The sequence below is a fragment of the Salvelinus fontinalis genome, chromosome 2 (assembly GCF_029448725.1).
Source record: "Salvelinus fontinalis isolate EN_2023a chromosome 2, ASM2944872v1, whole genome shotgun sequence".
Taxonomy (NCBI): domain Eukaryota; kingdom Metazoa; phylum Chordata; class Actinopteri; order Salmoniformes; family Salmonidae; genus Salvelinus; species Salvelinus fontinalis.
In genome coordinates, this window is record NC_074666.1 from 99,841,117 (window position 1) to 99,863,264 (window position 22,148).

Here is a 22,148-nt window from a genome sequence, read left to right on the forward strand (position 1 = left end):
CCCGAACATACCTGCCTGAAGGTCTGTTGGACTGGCTGAGTGAAACCAAAGCACGTGCCACTCCTCCCGTACAGGGCAGTGTCTCCCTCTCAGGGAGGGCTGTCATCTATACCCATAGACTACACCTGTGTGACTCGCTGCTCTTCTGGTGCGTTCAGTTTCCCCAGCCAAACAGGATTTGGAATGTTTGAGAAAGAACACTGCAAATGTAATTCCAGTGACAGTCATGTCCCACCATCCTCCAAACCATGCAGTTTGACCCACAGAACAGATAAGCTATGTGTTATTGAGGTTGACTTCATAGAAATGCCTTGTAATTAATTTGATATTGGTGCACACCCTTGCGAAAAAGATGCAGTTAAAGTGAGTATAATTGCAGTATGCTGCAAATACTGTGTACCAAATAACACAGTTCTTCCACTGCAGTAATTTTTCCAGTGCATCTGCAGTTAGTTACACTGCAGTATATCTCACTGCAGTTATTCTGCAATTACTGCGTCCAAAATACCAGAGTCAAATACACGTTTACTGCAGTTTAAAAACTGCAACACTTTTTTGTAAGGGCATTGCCAATAAGCTAAACATAGAAGAAATACTGGCCCACTGAATACAACAACATTTTGGCTATATCCACTCAAATACGAAATACGAAATACATAGTAGCAACACGCTACCATGGGAAGTGCAGTATTGCTACAACTAGTAACCTATTAAATTATTTTCTAGGCTGCCTGGAATGAGGACTTGATAGCCCCTATGCGGCCTCTATAGAGGCTACTGCCTACACATCATCAGACTTCACTGCATTAGTAATTTCTCAGCATAATAGCGCCACCTTGTGTTCAGCACGAGGCAAATCAGAGGTCCAACCCTGGAGCGTCACATTTGACGTACGTATGATTTCATCACGTGCCACCGCCTCGGAAGCTACGTTACTTCCGAGAGTCGCGTTGGCGTTTTCTAAATACAGACAGACAGTTCGATGAAGACAGTCCAGGTCAAAAGATGTGGCGACTGTAACTGAATCTGGATACAGACACACGGATTGGACATGCCCAGGTAAGGACATTGATTTACGTTGGTTACTTTACCAAAAGCTAGCTAGCTGGTTAACCTGTGTTTTCGACTTTAGCAGGCTTTGAACGACGAGCAGCCAGCGGCTCACCAAACCCGTGACAGCTGAAAATAGGTTGTTGAACTTGCCGTTTGGTGCCATATTAGTCTTGCTAGCTAATAATTATGTATTTGATTTAGCGACACTGTGAAATTGACGAGCTAATGGTTTCCTTTTCTGGCTTACTAGTTACACATGTTTTACTGTGTGGAAACAAACAGTCAGTATCAGACAGTGTTGACATTCTGTATTTTCTGGTAGATGGATTCGTATGACAAGCAAAAAAGCCGGTTACTACTAACGTTACTAGCCGGTCTCAGCCCTGGAACCAGTTAGAGGTGATTAACGTTAGGACTGAGTGATTACCGGTCTCGTTGCCTGTGGATACCACGTCCTATTTATTCTGCCTCACCTTGTCCTTCACTGACCGTACATGGTCAGCCGACTACAGTAAAATACATCTTAGCTAATGTAATAATGTGGCATTTAACCTAGAATGTTTCTTGCCACCAAATTTTCAGGAAATGTAAATGTTGTTTATCATCAGGGGTGGATGTGTTTTAATTCTACATAGAGTAAAAATGTCACCTCAACTGTAGCTACAGCTTTGTCCTGTGGAGTCTAAGCTGCTGCTGTGAAAGCCAATGTAATGGTGGTAGCCACATGCAGTTAGCTAGTATAAAAACGGTCTAAGATCTCTACCAAATAGGGCATTCCCCAGGGTCTCACAACCACCATTCCACCGAGACTGCACGTCACAACAGGCAGTATGTCTGGTCTGCTGCCCAACCTACCTATACACACAGCGGAGCCCTGAACCCTCAAATAGCCTCTCCCAGGCCTCTGGTGGAAGTGGGAGGATTTTAGTTGTCTGGAAATAACGTAACTCGCAGAGAATTTGGTGTGAGCCCGCGTAGTGCGTCACCCACTCTCACTCTGAGTAAACAGCCAGACAGAGAGATGTCATCTGCATCAGAGGGAAAGAGGAAGCCAAAAGGAGAGTGGACAGGAAAACGACAGACTCCACTACCTTCCTCTGTTGGCTAGTTAGCCTGCCCTGCTCTAAACCATGGGTAAATATAACCAGATGGTTCCTCTGCTGTTGGCTTGGTAGTAGAGTCTACATACTGCGGCCCAAATTGTAACCTATTCCCTATATAGTGTGCTTCTAGTAGTGCACTTAATAGTGAGAAGGTTGCCATTTGGGACACGAGCCCATGTGTTCTGCACACCAGGATGCCACCCAACATGCCTGCACTGGAATGGGTACAAAAACAGAGAAAAAAAATCTGTCTACCTTTTCCTGAAGCTGAGTCTTCTCTGCTGAAAATCACTGTCAGTGAGTGAACCTGGTAGTGTCTTTCATATCCTGTTTTGTTGTTTGTAAATGAACACAACACACTACTACTGCCAGCTGAGTGCAACCTAAAGATTAGTCTTATTTATCACCATGGAAACAACAGCTAGTCTGTTATTGAGACTCACATTCAAGTCTTTTGCTTCTCTGTGATAAAGGGATGAATGGAGAGACTTACGTTTTCAAACCTTCCTCTCTCATAGCTCTGACTGCGATTTCACCTCAGTGGATGTGTTGTTCACGTGGTAGCCTAATAACATTACATCATGTTGGCTATACTATCATTAGCTTAGTTCGGCTAAGTATAGCTAACATGATGATCTATCATTGGCCCAGTTCAGCTAAGTATAGCTAACATGATGATCTTTGCTGAACCATGCTAATGATTGTATAGCTAACATGATGATCTATCATTAGCCTAGTTCAGCTAAGGTCATCATGTTAGCTATACTATCATTAGCCTAGTTCAGCTAGTATCTTAGACTAGGCTATGTTGACAGTATCAAAACCAATCCTAGTTCAGCTAGTATCTTAGACTAGACTATGTTGACCGTATCAAAACCAATCCTAGTTCAGCTAGTATCTTAGACTAGACTATGTTGACAGTATCAAAACGAGTCTTCAGTAAACAATCCAGTTATGTGCCAGTAAATTGCATCACCATACTTCAGTCTCCACCTTGGTGTTGTTGACACTCTCCTCAGGCCCCCTCAGTTTCCTGAATGAGTCCCAGTAGTAGTGGTGTAACGACACAGTTTCCTGAGTGAGTCCCAGTGGTAGTGGTGTAACGACACAGTTTCCTGAGTGAGTCCCAGTGGTAGTGGTGTAACGACACAGTTTCCTGAGTGAGTCCCAGTAGTAGTGGTGTAACGACAGTTTCCTGAGTGAGTCCCAGTGGTAGTGGTGTAACGACACAGTTTCCTGAGTGAGTCCCAGTGGTAGTGGTGTAACGACACAGTTTCCTGAGTGAGTCCCAGTAGTAGTGGTGTAACGACACAGTTTTCTGAGTGAGTCCCAGTGGTAGTGGTGTAACGACACAGTTTCCTGAGTGAGTCCCAGTGGTAGTGGTGTAACGACACAGTTTCCTGAGTGAGTCCCAGTGGTAGTGGTGTAACGACACAGTTTCCTGAGTGAGTCCCAGTGGTAGTGTTGTAACGACACAGTTTCCTGAGTGAGTCCCAGTGGTAGTGGTGTAACGACACAGTTTCCTGAGTGAGTCCCAGTGGTAGTGGTGTAACGACAGTTTCCTGAGTGAGTCCCAGTGGTAGTGGTGTAACGACACAGTTTCCTGAGTGAGTCCCAGTAGTAGTGATGTAACGACACAGTTTCCTGAGCGAGTCCCAGTGGTAGTGGTGTAACGACACAGTTTCCTGAGCTCCATAACACCCGCACGCTCTGCATACCATACATACACCTAGAGTAATGTGCGAGAGAACAGCTATTCTCCCTTTGACCCCATGACCCCTGGGACCTGTCTAACTGACAGATGACTCTCCCTTGTTAACTGAATTAAAAGCCATTTGACATTCTGTTTAGCAGAGTGCAGTATAGAGGACGCTGCTGGTGTTGGGGTGGCTGACCAGACCACTAACCCATCCGTCTGTTAGAGTGTTGGCCTGCTGTTGGGGTGGCTGACCAGACCGCTAACCCATCCGTCTGTTAGAGTGCTGGCCTGCTGTTGGGGTGGCTGACCAGACCGCTAACCCATCCGTCTGTTAGAGTGTTGGCCTGCTGTTGGGGTGGCTGACCAGACCGCTAACCCATCCGTCTGTTAGAGTGTTGGCCTGCTGTTGGGGTGGCTGACCAGACCGCTAACCCATCCGTCTGTTAGAGTGTTGGCCTGCTGTTGGGGTGGCTGACCAGACCGCTAACCCATCCGTCTGTTAGAGTGCTGGCCTGCTGTTGGGGTGGCTGACCAGACCGCTAACCCATCCGTCTGTTAGAGTGTTGGCCTGCTGTTGGGGTGGCTGACCAGACCGCTAACCCATCCGTCTGTTAGAGTGTTGGCCTGCTGTTGGGGTGGCTGACCAGACCGCTAACCCATCCGTCTGTTAGAGTGTTGGCCTGCTGTTGGGGTGGCTGACCAGACCGCTAACCCATCCGTCTGTTAGAGTGTTGGCCTGCTGTTGGGGTGGCTGACCAGACCGCTGACCCATCCGTCTGTTAGAGTGTTGGCCTGCTGTTGGGGTGGCTGACCAGACCGCTGACCCATCCGTCTGTTAGAGTGTTGGCCTGCTGTTGGGGTGGCTGACCAGACCGCTAACCCATCTGTCTGTTAGAGTGTTGGCCTGCTGTTGGGGTGGCTGACCAGACTGCTAACCCATCCGTCTGTTAGAGTGCTGGCCTGCTGTTGGGGTGGCTGACCAGACCGCTGACCCATCCGTCTGTTAGAGTGTTGGCCTGCTGTTGGGGTGGCTGACCAGACCGCTGACCCATCCGTCTGTTAGAGTGTTGGCCTGCTGTTGGGGTGGCTGACCAGACCGCTAACCCATCTGTCTGTTAGAGTGTTGGCCTGCTGTTGGGGTGGCTGACCAGACTGCTAACCCATCCGTCTGTTAGAGTGCTGGCCTGCTGTTGGGGTGGCTGACCAGACCGCTAACCCATCCGTCTGTTAGAGTGCTGGCCTGCTGTTGGGGTGGCTGACCAGACCACTAACCCATCCGTCTGTTAGAGTGTTGGCCTGCTGTTGGGGTGGCTGACCAGACCGCTGACCCATCCGTCTGTTAGAGTGCTGGCCTGCTGTTGGGGTGGCTGACCAGACCGCTAACCCATCCGTCTGTTAGAGTGTTGGCCTGCTGTTGGGGTGGCTGACCAGACCACTAACCCATCCGTCTGTTAGAGTGTTGGCCTGCTGTTGCTGTTGGGGTGGCTGACCGCTGTGCTGACTCATCCGTCTGTAAAAGCTACAATATGTCACAAAGCTACACATTTTTGGGGTGGCTGACCAGACCGCTGACCCATCCGTCTGTTAGAGTGCTGGCCTGCTGTTGGGGTGGCTGACCAGACCGCTAACCCATCTGTCTGTTAGAGTGCTGGCCTGCTGTTGGTGTTGGGGTGGCTGACCAGACCGCTGACCCATCTGTCTGTTAGAGTGTTGGCCTGCTGTTGGGGTGGCTGACCAGACCGCTAACCCATCTGTCTGTTAGAGTGCTGGCCTGCTGTTGGTGTTGGGGTGGCTGACCAGACCGCTGACCCATCTGTCTGTTAGAGTGTTGGCCTGCTGTTGGGGTGGCTGACCAGACCGCTAACCCATCCGTCTGTTAGAGTGCTGGCCTGCTGTTGGGGTGGCTGACCAGACCACTAACCCATCCGTCTGTTAGAGTGTTGGCCTGCTGTTGGGGTGGCTGACCAGACCGCTAACCCATCCGTCTGTTAGAGTGCTGGCCTGCTGTTGGTGTTGGGGTGGCTGACCGCTGTGCTGACTCATCCGTCTGTAAAAGCTACAATATGTCACAAAGCTACACATTTTTGGGGGGGCGACCTGACCAAATTCATATAGAAATGTGAGTTATAGATCTGTCATTCCCGTTGAAAGCAAGTCTAAGAAGCAGTAGGTCTGTTCTATCTGTGCTATTTCTATGGTTCCTGTTCTGAATTAACGTTTATGCGTCTTTTACTTTCGGTTTTGTACACCAGCTTCAAACAGCTGAATATACAATATTTTTGCTTACAGAAAATATATTTCACAGCGGTTTAGACAGTACAATGATTCTCTACACAATGACTGCTTGTTTCGTCACATAAACTGAAATTAGGCGAACTATTAGAATTTTAGCAACCAGGAAGTGGAGGAGCGAGTTCTGCACAGTGTAACTTTAGTGTTGGTGTTGGGACGGGTTGAAGCGACTGACCCATGCATGCTGGAAATCCCTCTAAACCAGAGATGATCACTAGTAGCCTTGCCTATTCCTGGAGCCACTGGGAGGGCTGGGGACTCCCTGCTGTTCAACAGCACACACACACTGGACCAAACAGACGCGTGGGGGTTTAATCACAGGGTAGACATCCTCCCTCTGCTGTGGCTTTGGCCCAACCACAGCTTCATTCATAACACTGCTGCTCAGGATTTCCACACTACTTCTGTTCCATGTGTTTATGATTGGCATTCAACACACACAATGGCCATGAATGGAAGTGAATGAAGCTTTTTTGAAAACATGTCCAGTCTGCTGTGGCCCATGTCAAACAAACAGGGTTAGAAGTTTTAATGAGGAGGCCCTGGTCTTTATGAAGGGGCTCTGGGGGGCCTACTGGGGGCATCCTACATCTCCTTACTGAGGAGTTGGCCTACCAAATGGCTGGTTGTCACCCAGGTGTTGCTGCTGGGTCACTGTATCAGGCCCTTGTTGTTAGAAGAGAGGTGGAGGGAGGCTGAATTGAAGTCAGTGGGTCTTGAATAACTGTGATGACAGCCAGCCAGACTCCTGACAGACAGCCAGGCCGCCTGAGCATAAGATTAAGAACTTAAAAAAAATAAAAAATAAATTGCAATGAATTAGTCTGCTACTTTTCTTGGGTAAGAATAAAGCCTATGTTTGGTTTTCTGCCATTCAAATGTTTCGACCTACTTTCAGGATACGTCTGCCTTTTAACTAGCTTCAGGTGACCATGTTGTTCTCCTCTTCAGGTTGTTCTACCATGGACACAGACATGATACCAACATTCACTTCAAAAGACCAGGAGATCGACTACTGGAAGGCCTTGTCCCTCAGGTATAAGAGCAGGTATGTTCATGTCAACTGATCTAGGCTACTCGTAGCTCAGTTAACTAAATCATTGATTTCTACATGGTCAAACATTGAGTTTCAGAAGATTAGACTCAGCAGTTTGTCGTTGTATCTGTTGAACTACTCTCCTCTACATACATGTTCCAAATTGAAACTCAAGCTAGGCACAGTCTTTCACTTTGACGTCTTCTCAGTAATATAATTATACCTGACCAGAAAACCACATGGCTTGCTCTCGGCTCTGTTACATAAAGCAAGGCTTTTATGTTTGCTCATAACGGCTGGAAGATGAATAACAAGGTTATGTCATAACAGTCATGTGATCATCTGACACATGGCCTGTTCCTCTATAGGCCTTTGTTAACGTTACCATCGACACAGGAAGCAATGGATTCATTGGCCTAAATTAGGCCGAGTAAGTTTAGGTCTAGTTGTTCTTAGTGCTGGGTAGTCATCATTAGTGCACACCGTAGCAAAACGTGTTGTAATGGAACACATTTGCAAGGAAAATGTGTATTTCTTATTGTACTGGTTCAGGTAGTAGCCTACCTCCCCGTTTCAGTCCCTTTTCTTCCTTTTGGTTTCTATTGAATATGACTCTGTCTCTTTTACAGATATCCTATATCCAGCAGGGTGTTCTAGAACAGATATCCTATATCCAGCAGGGTGTTCTAGAACAGATATCCTATATCCAGCAGGGTGTTCTAGAACAGATATCCTATATCCAGCAGGGTGTTCTAGAACAGATATCCTATATCCAGCAGGGTGTTCTAGAACAGATATCCTATATCCAGCAGGGTGTTCTAGAACAGATATCCTATATCCAGCAGGGTGTTCTAGAACAGATATCCTATATCCAGCAGGGTGTTCTAGAACAGATATCCTATATCCAGCAGGGTGTTCTAGAACAGATATCCTATATCCAGCAGGGTGTTCTAGAACAGATAGCCTATATCTAGCAGGGTGTTCTAGAACACATATAGCCTATATCTAGCAGGGTGTTCTAGAACACATATAGCCTATATCTAGCAGGGTGTTCTAGAACACATATAGCCTATATCTGGCAGGGTGTTCTAGAACACGTATAGCCTATATCTGGCAGGGTGTTCTAGAACACGTATAGCCTATATCCGGCAGGGTGTTCTAGAACACGTATAGCCTATATCCGGCAGGGTGTTCTAGAACACGTATAGCCTATATCCGGCAGGGTGTTCTAGAACACGTATAGCCTATATCCGGCAGGGTGTTCTAGAACACGTATAGCCTATATCCGGCAGGGTGTTCTAGAACACGTATAGCCTATATCCGGCAGGGTGTTCTAGAACACGTATAGCCTATATCCGGCAGGGTGTTCTAGAACACGTATAGCCTATATCCGGCAGGGTGTTCTAGAACACGTATAGCCTATATCCGGCAGGGTGTTCTAGAACACGTATAGCCTATATCCGGCAGGGTGTTCTAGATCAACATGATACAGGTCTACATTATTAACTATGTTACTAGATCAACATGATACAGGTCTACAGTCCTGCACATGTTCAGGTGGTTCTGTTTTCCCAGGCTCTGTAGAACCAGACCCTGTCAGTGTTGACATAACACATTCTAGAGTATAGGCCTAGTGTGTGTCCCAGATGGCACTGCTACGCTACACACACACACACACAATAACATACACACACAAATCATTTTATATTCTAACTTACGCCTATTTAGCACACAACATGCGCGCTATGCACACACACACGTACACATGGATTTTGTATTGTAGAGTAGTGACCTGAGTGAACACACTTAATGTGTTGCGAAATCTGGTGTGTAATGTGATGTTTTTTATTGTATATAACCGCCTTAATGTTGCTGGACCCCAGGAAGAGTAGCTGCTGCCTTGGCAGGAATTAATGAGGATCCATAATAAACCCCAGGAAGAGTAGCTGCTGCCTTGGCAGGAATTAATGAGGATCCATAATAAACCCCAGGAAGAGTAGCTGCTGCCTTGGCCGGAACTAATAGGGTTCCATAATAAACCCCAGGAAGAGTAGCTGCTGCCTTGGCAGGAATTAATGAGGATCCATAATAAACCCCAGGAAGAGTAGCTGCTGCCTTGGCAGGAATGAATGAGGATCCATAATAAACCCCAGGAAGAGTAGCTGCTGCCTTGGCCGGAACTAATAGGATCCATAATAAACCCCAGGAAGAGTAGCTGCTGCCTTGGCAGGAACTAATGGGGATCCATAATAAATACAAATCCTTGTTTGTACACAGAGGTATTTTGGTCATATTGTCTGAAAACAGTGATGTTGTCAGAGCCAGAGGGAAGGTAACCGAAGTCAGTCCAGTCAGAGCCATAGCTGAACAGGGCTGTTCTGTGGCCAAACTGGCCATGTGTGCTTCTGGTACGGTAACTATGTGTGTTTTTGGTGCGGTAACTATGTGTGCTTCTGGTACGGTAACTGTGTGTGCTTCTGGTACAGTAACTGTGTTTTTGGTGCGGTAACTGTGTGTGCTTCTGGTACGGTAACTATGTGTGGAATGAGCAGGGAAACCCAGTGAGGCCAAGGATGGAGCAGTGGCTGCTGGTTAACTGACCCCAGAGCTGACGAACCCTGTTAATGTGTGTGTGTCACTCAGACCTTTTCAGTTCAAGGGTCATCCCTGGTCAGTGGAACTATGTATCTGTAACCTGGTCCCAGATCTGTTTGTGCTATCATCTCAACTCCTTGTCATGCCAGACAGTGGTCCTTTGTAGCTCAGTTGGTAGAGCATGGCACTTGTAATGCCATCGTAGTGGGTTTGATTCCCGGGACCACCCATATGTAAAATATATGCACACATGACTGTAAATCACTTGGGATTAAAACGTCTGCTAAATGGCATGTTATTATTTGATAGTACAAACAGATCTTGGTCCAGGCTAACATATCTGGCTACCAGATTAGTATACCATGCCCTAGGTTCTCACACCTTAACCAACCATTCTAATTCAATTCAGTGGAGCCACCTGACTGAATGAATGGCATGGAAAGTCTGCATTCATTCAGCTCTAGCATGGCATTGGCCTTTGTCATGACAGATGAGTCAGGGGCCATGCAGGACCATTCTAGTTGCATTACATCTATGACCAGACAGATAGTAAGTTCTAGGTGTTTTATGTCTATGGACAGACAGATGATATACTGATATACAGCCACATGGGACAAGAGAAAGTGCTATGCTACAATCCAGGAGTCCAGGCCTTTCAGCTAGGCCTATCCGTAGATATTACTGGATTGTATTACTAGGTTGTATCTAGCACTTTATGACAGAGACAGTACCTCAGGTCTGATAGAGCTTTAAGACGGTACCTCAGGTCTGATAGAGCTTTATGACAGACGGTACCTCAGTAGGTCTGATAAAGCTTTAAGACAGTACCTCAGGTCTGATAGAGCTTTAAGACAGTACCTCAGGTCTGGTAGAGCTTTGAGACCTCAGCAGGTGTTTGTCATTAGCTGATACAGATGGCTCCTATATGCCTGCTGCTCTTCCGTGTGTTCTGAGAGGGGTGAGGGGTCAAGGGATCTGGAGACAGGATATTATGAGTTAAAAGACCGGGTGTGTTCAGACATGTTCCACTGACCACACAGGATAGGTCTGTCTGACTGTCCAGGGGATGTGACAACCACTCATTAGTACCACAATTAATCATTAAATAACAGTCCCTCCCGTGTGTCCTCCAGCTACCATGAGGCCCAGGAGGAGTTGCTGGAGAGACAGTGTGGTAGTGTGTGACTGTGTGTAACAGTCCGTTCTCTCCCGTGTCTTCCTCAGTTACCATGAGGCCCAGGAGGAGTTGCTGGAGTTCCAGGAAGGGAGCAGAGAGCTGGAGGCAGAGTTAGAGGCCCAGCTAGGACAGGCTGAACACCGCCTCAGAGACCTGCACACAGAGAACCAAAGACTGAAGAGCGAGTTGGACAACCTCAAGGTAACATACGCAGGAACGGACACACACACACACACACACACACACACACACACACACACACACACACACACACACACACACACACACACACACACACACACACACACACACACACACACACACACACACACACACACACACACACACACATACAGAGGGGTTAGAACCAAACACTGAAGTGCGAGCTGGATAACCTCAAGGTAAATGTTGTACCTCTTGGTGTTGGATTTTAACAAATATGTGAAACGGTTGGGGATTCGGTTCGGCAAACACTGTTCCTGGGGATTTGGTTCGGCAAACACTGTTCCTGGGGATTTGGTTCGGCAAACACTGTTCCTGAGGATTTGGTTCGGCAAACACTGTTCCTGGGGATTTGGTTCGGCAAACACTGTTCCTGAGGATTTGGTTCGGCAAACACTGTTCCTGAGGATTTGGTTCGGCAAACACTGTTCCTGGGGATTCGGTTCAGCAAACACTGTTCCTGAGGATTCGGTTCAGCAAACACTGTTCCTGAGGATTCGGTTCAGCAAACACTGTTCCTGGGGATTCGGTTCGGCAAACACTGTTCCTGAGGATTTGGTTCGGCAAACACTGTTCCTGAGGATTCGGTTCAGCAAACACTGTTCCTGAGGATTCGGTTCGGCAAACACTGTTCCTGGGGATTCGGTTCGGCAATCACTGTTCCTGGGGATTCGGTTCGGCAATCACTGTTCCTGGGGATTCGGTTCGGTAATCACTGTTCCTGGGGATTCGGTTCGGCAATCACTGTTCCTGGGGATTCGGTTCGGCAATCACTGTTCCTGGGGATTCGGTTCGGTAAACACTGTTCCTGGGGATTCGGTTCGGCAATCACTGTTCCTGGGGATTCGGTTCGGTAATCACTGTTCCTGGGGATTCGGTTCGGCAATCACTGTTCCTGGGGATTCGGTTCGGTAATCACTGTTCCTGGGGATTCGGTTCGGTAAACACTGTTCCTGGGGATTCGGTTCGGTAAACACTGTTCCTGGGGATTCGGTTCGGTAAACACTGGATTACGGTTCCGGAACATCAGTTGACGTCAGCCATTCACCAGGGACTGGAAACAGGAAACAGGAAACAGGGAACAGGGCTCAACCACTACATCTGGATGTCAGAGTAAAGCCACTCCTGGATGTCCCTGCTGCCTGCCAGAGAGAGAGAGCTGCTTGTGTTGGCTGGCTGACCAGCATATCACTGGTTAGATCACTAGTGCTGGCCAGCTATATCACTAACCAGGATGTAGATCACTGGGATAATAGAACATGATGCTAACCAGGATGTAGATCACTGGGATAATAGAACATGATGCTAACCAGGATGTAGATCACTGAGATAATAGAACATGATGCTAACCAGGATGTAATGCACTGAGATAATAGAACATGATGCTAACCAGGATGTAGATCACTGGGATAATAGAACATGATGCTAACCAGGATGTAGATCACTGGGATAATAGAACATGATGCTAACCAGGATGTAGATCACTGGGATAATAGAACATGATGCTAACCAGGATGTAGATCACTGGGATAATAGAACATGATGCTAACCAGGGTGTAGATCACTGGGATAATAGAACATGATGCTAACCAGGATGTAGATCACTGGGATAATAGAACATGATGCTAACCAGGGTGTAGATCACTGGGATAATAGAACATGATGCTAACCAGGATGTAGATCACTGGGATAATAGAACATGATGCTAACCAGGATGTAGATCACTGGGATAATAGAACATGATGCTAACCAGGATGTAGATCACTGAGATAATAGAACATGATGCTAACCAGGATGTAGATCACTGGGATAATAGAACATGATGCTAACCAGGATGTAGATCACTGGGATAATAGAACATGATGCTAACCAGGATGTAGATCACTGGGATAATAGAACATGATGCTAACCAGGATGTAGATCACTGGGATAATAGAACATGATGCTAACCAGGATGTAGATCACTGGGATAATAGAACATGATGCTAACCAGGATGTAGATCACTGGGATAATAGAACATGATGTTGATCACTGAGATAATAGAACATGATGCTAACCAGGATGTAGATCACTGGGATAATAGAACATGATGCTAACCAGGGTGTAGATCACTGGGATAATAGAACATGATGCTAACCAGGATGTAGATCACTGGGATAATAGAACATGATGCTAACCAGGGTGTAGATCACTGGGATAATAGAACATGATGCTAACCAGGATGTAGATCACTGGGATAATAGAACATGATGCTAACCAGGATGTAGATCACTGGGATAATAGAACATGATGCTAACCAGGATGTAGATCACTGAGATAATAGAACATGATGCTAACCAGGATGTAGATCACTGGGATAATAGAACATGATGCTAACCAGGATGTAGATCACTGGGATAATAGAACATGATGCTAACCAGGATGTAGATCACTGGGATAATAGAACATGATGCTAACCAGGATGTAGATCACTGGGATAATAGAACATGATGCTAACCAGGATGTAGATCACTGGGATAATAGAACATGATGCTAACCAGGATGTAGATCACTGGGATAATAGAACATGATGTTGATCACTGAGATAATAGAACATGATGCTAACCAGGATGTAGATCACTGGGATAATAGAACATGATGCTAACCAGGATGTAGATCACTGGGATAATGGAACATGATGCTAACCAGGATGTAGATCACTGAGATAATAGAACATGATGCTAACCAGGATGTAGATCACTGGGATAATAGAACATGATGTTAACCAGGATGTAGATCACTGGGATAATAGAACATGATGCTAACCAGGATGTAGATCACTGGGATAATAGAACATGATGCTAACCAGGATGTAGATCACTGGGATAATAGAACATGATGCTAACCAGGATGTAGAGCACTGAGATTAAATAACACATGCTTCTTTATGGTGAGGTGCTGTCTTTCATGACCATTTCCTTCTGTCTGTGGGATAACCATATTCATGTGTGTTAGACAGCCTGTTAGACTACATATGGCAGCAACATGTGAGTGTGCAGTAGACTAGACTACAGTTCTATGATCGGGCCATGGAGGACTGTGATTCATGTGGGGGCCGGTGGGGCCGGGGGCCGGTGGAGCTGGCCTAGCCTTGCTGTTGACCCAGACCTTAGGTTGGCTTGATTCTGACACCTATGAGCCATTCTTCACCCCTCGCCAGAGAACAAAGGAGTTGTAGAGTCTATGAACACTGAGAATGTTAACATGAAGTTGGCATGTCAACACATTTACATTTACATTTAAGTCATTTAGCAGACGCTCTTATCCAGAGCGACTTACAAATTGGTGCATTCACCTTATGATATCCAGTGGAACAACCACTTTACAATAGTGCATCTCAGTCTTTTAAGGGGGAGGGGGGGGTTAGAAGGATTACTCCCTTCCACCTGTCACCTCGGTCATCAATGCAACCATCTCCACACACTCATTCCCTCTCTCTCTCTCCCCCCCCCCCCCCGCAGGAGCAGCAGTATGTTCAGAGCTATAAACAGGTCTATATGTTGTCTGAACGTTGTTCTCTCTCCCTGTAGGAGAAGTTGGAACAGCAGTATGCTCAGAGCTATAAGCAGGTCTATATGTTGTCTGAACGTTGTTCTCTCTCTCCCTGTAGGAGAAGTTGGAACAGCAGTATGCTCAGAGCTATAAGCAGGTCTATATGTTGTCTGAACGTTGTTCTCTCTCCCCCTGTAGGAGAAGTTGGAGCAGCAGAATGCTCAGAGCTATAAGCAGGTCTATATGTTGTCTGAACGTTGTTCTCTCTCCCCCTGTAGGAGAAGTTGGAACAGCAGTATGCTCAGAGCTATAAGCAGGTCTATATGTTGTCTGAACGTTGTTCTCTCTCCCCCTGTAGGAGAAGTTGGAGCAGCAGTATGCTCAGAGCTATAAGCAGGTCTCCATGTTAGAGGATGACCTGGGACAGACCAGAGGAATCAAGGAACAGCTTCATAAATACGTCAGAGAACTGGAGCAGGCCAACGATGACCTGGAGAGAGCCAAGAGGTCACTATATACCACAGTAGAACGTTACTAACACAGCCATTCAGATGTTTTGAGTTCCGGCCTCGGTTGTAGGCTAAGTGGATGCTGGCTGGTAGCTGTGCCTCAGTATCAAATGAATTGGTCACATACACATATTTAGCAGATGTCATTGTGGGTGTAGTGAAATGCTTGTAAAGAGAGTTACTCCACTCAGTGTTAACCCAGTTATCCAACCCACACACACACTGTACATTTTTCACCTGCTTCTGCTACTAACCGTTGTCCACCCCAACTCTTCTCCTCCTGCCTCCATCAGGGCGACCATCGTATCTCTGGAGGACTTTGAGGGTCGTCTGAACCAAGCCATAGAGAGGAATGCCTTCCTGGAGAGTGAGCTGGATGAGAAGGAGTCTCTACTGGAGTCAGTTCAGAGACTGAAGGATGAAGCCAGAGGTATGAAACACCTACCTCTATCTCAGACCTACCCTTTCTGTTATGGGTAATACTGCTGTATTAAGTCAGCTGGATGAGAAGGAGTCTACTGGTCTCAGTAGAGACTGAAGGATGAAGCCAGCGGTTTGGATGGGGGTAACCCCTAACTCCCTGCCCCCCCCCTAACTCCCTGTCCCCTACTAATCATGTGCTTGATGATAGTAGACCAGTGTAATCAGATGTAGTGATAGTACTGGAGTATATGAAATAGTTGGAGCTGTCTGGCTGGTACTTGAGGAGAGGGTTGTGAAACACTGCTCTATCCATTTGGTAGAATCATGTCTGTATTGGTGTGACTGATGCCTCAGACCTGAGACAGGAGCTGGCGGAGAGGGAGAAGACTGCAGATGGAATGTCATGTCTGTATTGGTGCTTGTATCTCATGTCTGTCTATCTGCCCCCCCCCCCCCCCCCCCAGATCTGAGACAGGAGATGGTGGTGAGGGAGAGGACTGCAGACAGGATGTCAGCCCCCAGCTCTCCTACCCTGGACATGGACAAGATGGACTCTGCTGTCCAGGCCTCCCTGTCCCTGCCTGTCACCCCTGTAGGGAAGGGCATGGAGCACCCGTTCATCAACCCTAAATCATCAGGTAGGTCAACAGCCGTGTCTTCTAACAGACCTGGGTGGAAATAATGTGTTCCTTGTCTTTCAAATACTTTACATGTGCTTTATTGAGCTTGCCGGGTGCAATGGAAGAGTGCCTGGAGGGACTTTTGAGAGTCTCAATTAAATGCTCAGTGTTTTGAAAGTATATAAATACTATTTGAACCCAGGTCTGTTATTTAGTTCCTTCAGTTTTGGTGCTGTACCTCTGTGTGAAACAGTTTCTAGATATCTGTCATGTACTAAACACTCTCTCCTCTCTCTCCTCTCTCTCCTCTCTCTCCTCTCTCTCTCCTCTCTCTCTCCTCTCTCTCTCCTCTCTCTCTTCTCTCTCTCTTCTCTCTCTTCTCTCTCTCTTCTCTCTCTCTTCTCTCTCTTCTCTCTCTCTCCTCTCTCTCTCCTCTCTCTCTCTCTCCTCTCTCTCCTCTCTCTCTCCTCTCTCTCCTCTCTCTCTTCTCTCTCTTCTCTCTCTCTCTCTCTCTCTCTCTCCTCTCTCTCTCCTCTCTCTCTCCTCTCTCTCTCTCTCCTCTCTCCTCTCTCTCCTCTCTCTCCTCTCTCCTCTCTCTCCTCTCTCTCTCTCCTCTCTCTCTCCTCTCTCTCCTCTCTCTCTCCTCTCTCTCTCCTCTCTCTCCTCTCTCTCCTCTCTCTCCTCTCTCTCTCTCTCCTCTCTCTCCTCTCTCTCCTCTCTCTCCTCTCTCTCCTCTCTCTCTCTCTCTCTCTCTCCTCTCTCTCCTCTCTCTCCCCTCTCTCTCCTCTCTCTCCTCTCTCTCCTCTCTCTCTTCTCTCTCTTCTCTCTCTTCTCTCTCTTCTCTCTCTTCTCTCTCTCTCTCTCTCTCTCTCTCTCTCCTCTCCTCTCCTCTCCTCTCCTCTCTCTCTCCTCTCTCTCTCCTCTCTCTCTTCTCTCTCTCTTCTCTCTCTCCTCTCTCTACAGTGTTAACAAATGGCTGTGGGCCTGGCGGCTCACCTCTGACCCCATCAGCAAGAATCTCTGCTCTTAATATCGTTGGGGACCTTCTTAGAAAAGTGGGGGTAAATATCAGACTTTTGTTTCTTGTAGCAATGTTTTCCATTGCTATGTATCCATCGTCTGAAGCTAATGTTGACGACAAAACATTATGAACACTCTTCTTGAGTGAACCCAACAGTTTGGCTTCCGTCTCCTCTCTTGACAGCAGAGTATATTGGAATGGTGTCTGTGACCTGAATTAAAGGTTAAAGGTTACAACAGAATCCACAGCTTGTGATTAGTCTAATGTAGGCCATGTTTGTCTGTCCTTAGGCGCTGGAGTCCAAGCTAGCTGCATGTAGGAACTTTGCCAAGGACCAGGCGGTGAGGAAAACCTACTCCACGTCGTCCAGCAACATGATCACTGGGAACGGAAACCTCCTCAACAGCAACTCCACCAAGTTCTCCCACTCACTACACACCACCTACTACGACAAAACGTGAGTTCTGTCTCTCAGGACTATTCCTACTGGTCCATCTACCTCTCTGCTTGACTTCCTGTCTGCAGTGTTAGTGTGACTCACTCCGAGACAGTAGAAGAAGTGACAGGCTGAATGGACTCTCTCCCATTTTGAGTCAGAGTTGGTCTAACCAGAGTATGTAGAGAATACTCTCTTGTATTGTTTATTTCACTTTTGTATATTATCTACCTCACTTGCTTTGGCAATGTTAACACATGTTTCCCATGCCAATAAAGCCCCTTGAATTGAATTGAATTGAATACCCAAACAGCTTTCTATTTGATATTGTGAATGAACTAACTTCTGTCTTCGTGGTTTCTCTCTGTCTGGTGTCGTCCCCCACAGGGCTGTGAATGGACTGGACCCCAGCACCCTGACTGCCCTGGCGTCGCCCCGGACTGTCTCCCCTCCTGGCATGCTGCCTCTCACCGTTTAGCGTGGCCCCAACCTCTGTACAAGCTCCCCGCAGAACAAGGGTACCCCTCATCCTTCACCCCAACCTCACCCCCTCTGTCACCCCAAACCCCCACCCCAAATCTCTGTACAACTCCTGTACACCCCGCAGAACACTGAGAGGAGAGAACACTTGAAGAACCGTTACTGTGTGTGTGTGTGTGTGTGTGTGTGTGTGTGTAGGAGAGACACTTGACTGAATGATTGAAAAGGCCTCACTCACCTATGAGTGGGGTTGGATGCTGAGTGTGTTTGTGTGTATTTAACATACAGGCACATGCCTCTGCCTGAGCTGTTCTGTGGATGATGATGTGGATGATGTGTTGGTGACCTCTGTGCTCTGGAGTGTCTCCATTTTGGCTCCATCAGTTTATCAGTTTCACTCTATAACAGCTATATAACAGCAACTGTACCTGACAAAGGTCCCCAACGGACTGCAGCTTCCTTCCTCTTAACCTTTTATTTTCTTCTCTGAATGAATTGCACAATTACAAATAATGTATATTTACAGTGTTGTATTTAAAAATGAAAAGGGACTTTTTGCAAAGTTAGATGATTTCATCATTACTGTATGTATGCTTTAAGATGCAATATTTCCTGTTTGTTTGTGTTTATGTTATGGGGTCAGATGGAGGTGATGACCCTTAACCCCCATGTCCAGAAGAATGACTGAATTCACTTTTACTGTGTTCAGGCTGTGATCAGAACCATGTTCTCTTATTGGGCTGCATCTCAATAGTCTAGTTAATAGCCTCATCTCCTCATCTCAATAATCCAGTTAGTCTTGGAGAGAATGAGAAAACAGGACCGGTAAAAGCAATATGGATGATCTATCTCTACCAGAAATGAGCTTTCACCTGTAATTTCCTTCCCATCAGTGCAGAGGAGGGAAAGGAGAGAAGAAGAGGAAACCACTTTATACTATTGAGATGCACCCCCAAAGTCCGTATTGTCCTGGGTGTGGGCTGACCAGACAGAACAGGTCGGTCAGCTGGTGGACCATCTGTAGTCTGGTAGGGAGGGAGGGAGGGACCTCCCTGTTAAATAGCCTGGAAACATCGGCTGCTGTCCTCTTCATTAATGAAGTGAGGTCCGCTTCACCACAGACTGTACCGTGCTAATGGCACCCTATTCACTATCTAGTGCACTCCTTTTGACCAGGGACCATGGTGCTCTGGTCTAAGGTAATGCACTACATAGGAATAGAGTGTCATTTTGGACTCAGTCCTTCTTTATATAAGTCTTGGATGGATGGCCGGTGATGTTCAGGGAAAGACTAAGTCCTTACTACTTTATATAAGCCTTGGATGGATGACCGTGTATTTACATGAGGTTGGTACCGTGTTATATTAAATTAATCCTCTTTCCCTGATGCGTAACTAGTATCAGACAAAACTGTTGCTTATAGAAACAAACAAGTCAACCCTGAGCACAGCAGTGTGTCAGACAAAACTTATTCACATTGAGATATATATATACTGTACTGTGCACCTGTTGGTGGTTGAATCTCATCCAGCTAACACCCTGTCTACCATAACCTGCAGCAACAATAACCCAGCAGTCCAACCATCTAACAGGTAGGGTGAAGTTGCCTTAGATGCTGACCCTGGGTCAGTTTTTTCCTTTACCCCACTAATGGTTAAGTTTAGAATTGGGGAGGGGAAGCTGATCCTAGATCTGTACTTGGGGGAAACCTCACCCTAGAGCTACCTAACAGTGGGTCACGCTCATCCCTTTTTCTAGACTAGATCCTAGCCTGGTTAAACCAGACTTAATGTTGTGTTCACCATGAGGAGTGCTCAGTCTAGTTTTAATCGGGCTAAAAATGCTCATCTTTGACTAATATGCAAATTGTTATTGGTGACCATTTTGTCACGTTGGCTCCTGTCCTGTCGATGAAACGTTTGTAATAGAGAACCTCATAGAGAACTGACATGCCTCTTCCTGGTTTCTGTCGTTGATATTCACTAGTGATGTATTTTCCATCCCCCATTCTGTCTTATCTCCATCTGGGGTTAATAGTGCTCCCTCCTATCACAGCCTTAAATGAAAAGCCTTAAGGACAGTTTCCCAGACACAGATTAAAGCTGCAATAAATAGCTTTTTGGGTGCCCTGACCAAATTTACATAGAAATGTTATAGATCTGTTATTTTCATTGAAAGCAAGTCTAAGAAGATGGTAGATCTGTTATTTTTCTATGCTTCCGCATTTATAGTTTTGTTTTTTGGTTCTTTTACTTTGGATTTTGTACACCAGCTTCAAATCAGCTGAAAAATACAATGTTTTTGGTTATGGAAAATATATTTCACAGCGGTTTAGATGCTACAATGATTCTCTACACTATACTTGCTTGTTTTCTCACAAGTTGAAATTCGAATTCAAGCAACCAGGAAATGGCGGTGCGATATCTGCATAGTGCATCTTTTAAGCCTAGTCTTGGATTTAACACTTTCAATGGAGATTCTCCATTCAGAATGATTTAGAATCCAGCACTAGGCTTAATCTGTGTCTGGGAAACTTGTCCTAAAACTGTTCTAGAACTATCATTTTGGAGTGCTTGCTTACTCCCATGGTCTATGATGTCACCCACCTCTACCATGTCACTCTGTCAGCCTGTTGCTATGTCCCCATATATACAGGTTTGGAACTAAGCATTGTAACTCTGCCTAACAACACATTTGTACATACCAACGTTTGGCATTATTACAGTTCTATTTATTTCAGATGTCTTTATGGCATGTTTAAAATGAAGAACCTGAGTTTTACTATTGTACATCAGTCCAAGATCACATATGATGTACAATTGGTTGTCCAGTCTGTTCGATAAAACGAAATAAAGATATTGAAAAATAAGTACTGAAACGTTGTTGTACATCACTCAGGATGCAGCTTCTCATGAAGAAGTGAACCTAAAGGTAATGTTTTCCTGACTTGTTGGTTTGAGAGGATAGAAAGAGCCGTATTATAGGAGTTATCCTCCCACTGTTATTGGCTACAAACACACAATGCTGTCTCTTTCCAGATGGACACCCCCCCAACACACGTACTGTACAGATCTGCTGAACACACTGGGACAATTGCAACACAAATATATAAAGGGAAATGTCCAGAATAGTGTTGTCACAGTTATCAAATAAAATGTTCTTGTAAACAGGCTATTGGCATTCTGTGTTTGCGTGCAGTCTCTCTCTCGCGCTCGCGCTCTCGCTCTCAGTTAAAAGATTGATGCATAACCAGAGGAAGCGAGAGGGATAACAGAAATGTCTTCTCCAGCAGGTGGCGATGTTGCGTTTCTTTCGCTCACTAAGTGAGGAGATTTTGAATAAAGGTCAATGAGTGTCGAATTTGCTAAACATATATTTGAATTGATTATTTGCTACATGAGGTTTATTTTTTAATCAAATACTTGTTTCGTAATGCTTAGGTTAAGTGTACGGATATAATTAAGAAACGTGACATCTGGCAAACTTGAGAAAAAAACACTTTTGGAGTTGTCTCAAGATGGCTATGCATATTCATGATCTCGTGAACAAGTGATGAACAACAATGGACGTGACGGATAGAAGTCGTCACTACAGGTGTGATCATGCCTTACGTCAAAAGTTGCCTGAAGCTGATTGGAAAATGCTATGCCCTGACAAGTTATTCAGAAGAAAATTCTAGGGGACAGAGTCTAATTTACATAAGGTTGGTTAACTTACCAGTGTTGACCCTAAACAAACACATTTACAAACTACTTGTCTAAAGTGTTATTACATCCATGGTGTTATTGTTTTTACAGAAGCTTGTAAATCAATTAACCTGATAATGATCCACATCATATGGGTAGAAAAACTGTGTGGTATGCAGCAAAACAACTATATATATATTTTTGGGTCCATCCTGTTCTGATCTAATGAGATGGATGTAGGATCTTCTCCGACCTAGAATCTAG

General features: G+C 45.9%; 1 protein-coding gene across 1 annotated transcript; it reads left to right on the forward strand.

Annotated features, from left to right (window-relative positions):
- The first annotated feature begins 918 nt into the window (after nt 1-918).
- Nucleotides 919-18,279, forward strand: LOC129833171 (nuclear distribution protein nudE-like 1-B). Its single transcript, XM_055897534.1, has 9 exons — nt 919-1,059; nt 7,099-7,195; nt 11,003-11,156; nt 15,068-15,216; nt 15,512-15,648; nt 16,106-16,279; nt 17,225-17,322; nt 17,573-17,739; nt 18,106-18,279. Exons 2-9 carry the CDS (start codon nt 7,110-7,112, stop codon nt 18,194-18,196), a joined length of 1,056 nt encoding a protein of 351 aa, XP_055753509.1. The 5' UTR covers nt 919-1,059; nt 7,099-7,109; the 3' UTR covers nt 18,197-18,279.
- Nucleotides 18,280-22,148: the final 3,869 nt, after the last annotated feature.